This window comes from Primulina huaijiensis, unplaced genomic scaffold, assembly GCF_012295235.1.
Source record: "Primulina huaijiensis isolate GDHJ02 unplaced genomic scaffold, ASM1229523v2 scaffold201847, whole genome shotgun sequence".
Lineage (NCBI taxonomy): Eukaryota > Viridiplantae > Streptophyta > Magnoliopsida > Lamiales > Gesneriaceae > Primulina > Primulina huaijiensis.
Genome location: NW_027352604.1, coordinates 1 through 598, shown reverse-complemented (window position 1 = coordinate 598; position 598 = coordinate 1). Strand labels below are relative to the sequence as shown.

At 51.3% G+C, this 598-nt stretch overlaps 1 protein-coding gene across 1 annotated transcript; it reads right to left on the bottom strand.

The window, feature by feature from the left end:
- Positions 1-4: 4 nt before the first annotated feature.
- On the bottom strand, positions 5-592 carry LOC140966197 (histone-lysine N-methyltransferase family member SUVH9-like; the record flags this gene model as incomplete). The annotated part of the gene is made up of 1 exon (XM_073426545.1): positions 5-592. A coding segment is annotated over one exon (588 nt), but the record flags the coding sequence as incomplete, so codon positions are not given.
- Positions 593-598: the final 6 nt, after the last annotated feature.

Genomic DNA, 598 nt, shown 5'->3' with positions numbered 1-598 from the left:
TCATCACTCCAGGTATATCACCCACTATCCGTTTATCGCGATTCAACCACAATCCTTGCCCTCGCATCAATGCCGCAGCTTTTAAGTCCGCCCTCGTCCGCTTATTCAGAAAGAGCCCATTATCAACATTCTTGTGCTTTTCATCTCCAACAACAGCAAACACCCGTAACGAATCGTAGAGACTCCGGGTTTTACGAATTAACTCGCGATAGTACCTCTGATCTTCGGATTTCATATCAGTGACCCGAACGAGTTCAGCAGACCGCTGCTCATACTTACGGGTGCAGGGAGCGATAGCGTTCGAGAGGTGGGATTCAGGCTCCGGGACTGGGACCAACGCCAGATAATCCGGGTCGGAGTCGGGTAGGACAGAACAGTATCCATTTTCTTCTGGGCGTTGTGCGAAGGCAGAGCGGAACAGCTCAGAAATGCGGGAAAACTCAGAGAACACATCGGAGGTGGCGGGAGGGGACTGGGGAGGTGGTGTGGACATGGGTGGAGGAGGCGCCGGTGGAAATGATTCATCCATAAATTCCAGCTTTGGTTCAATTTTGGGTACAATTTTAGGGGCTGCAGGGTCTGGACAGAGATTCAAATC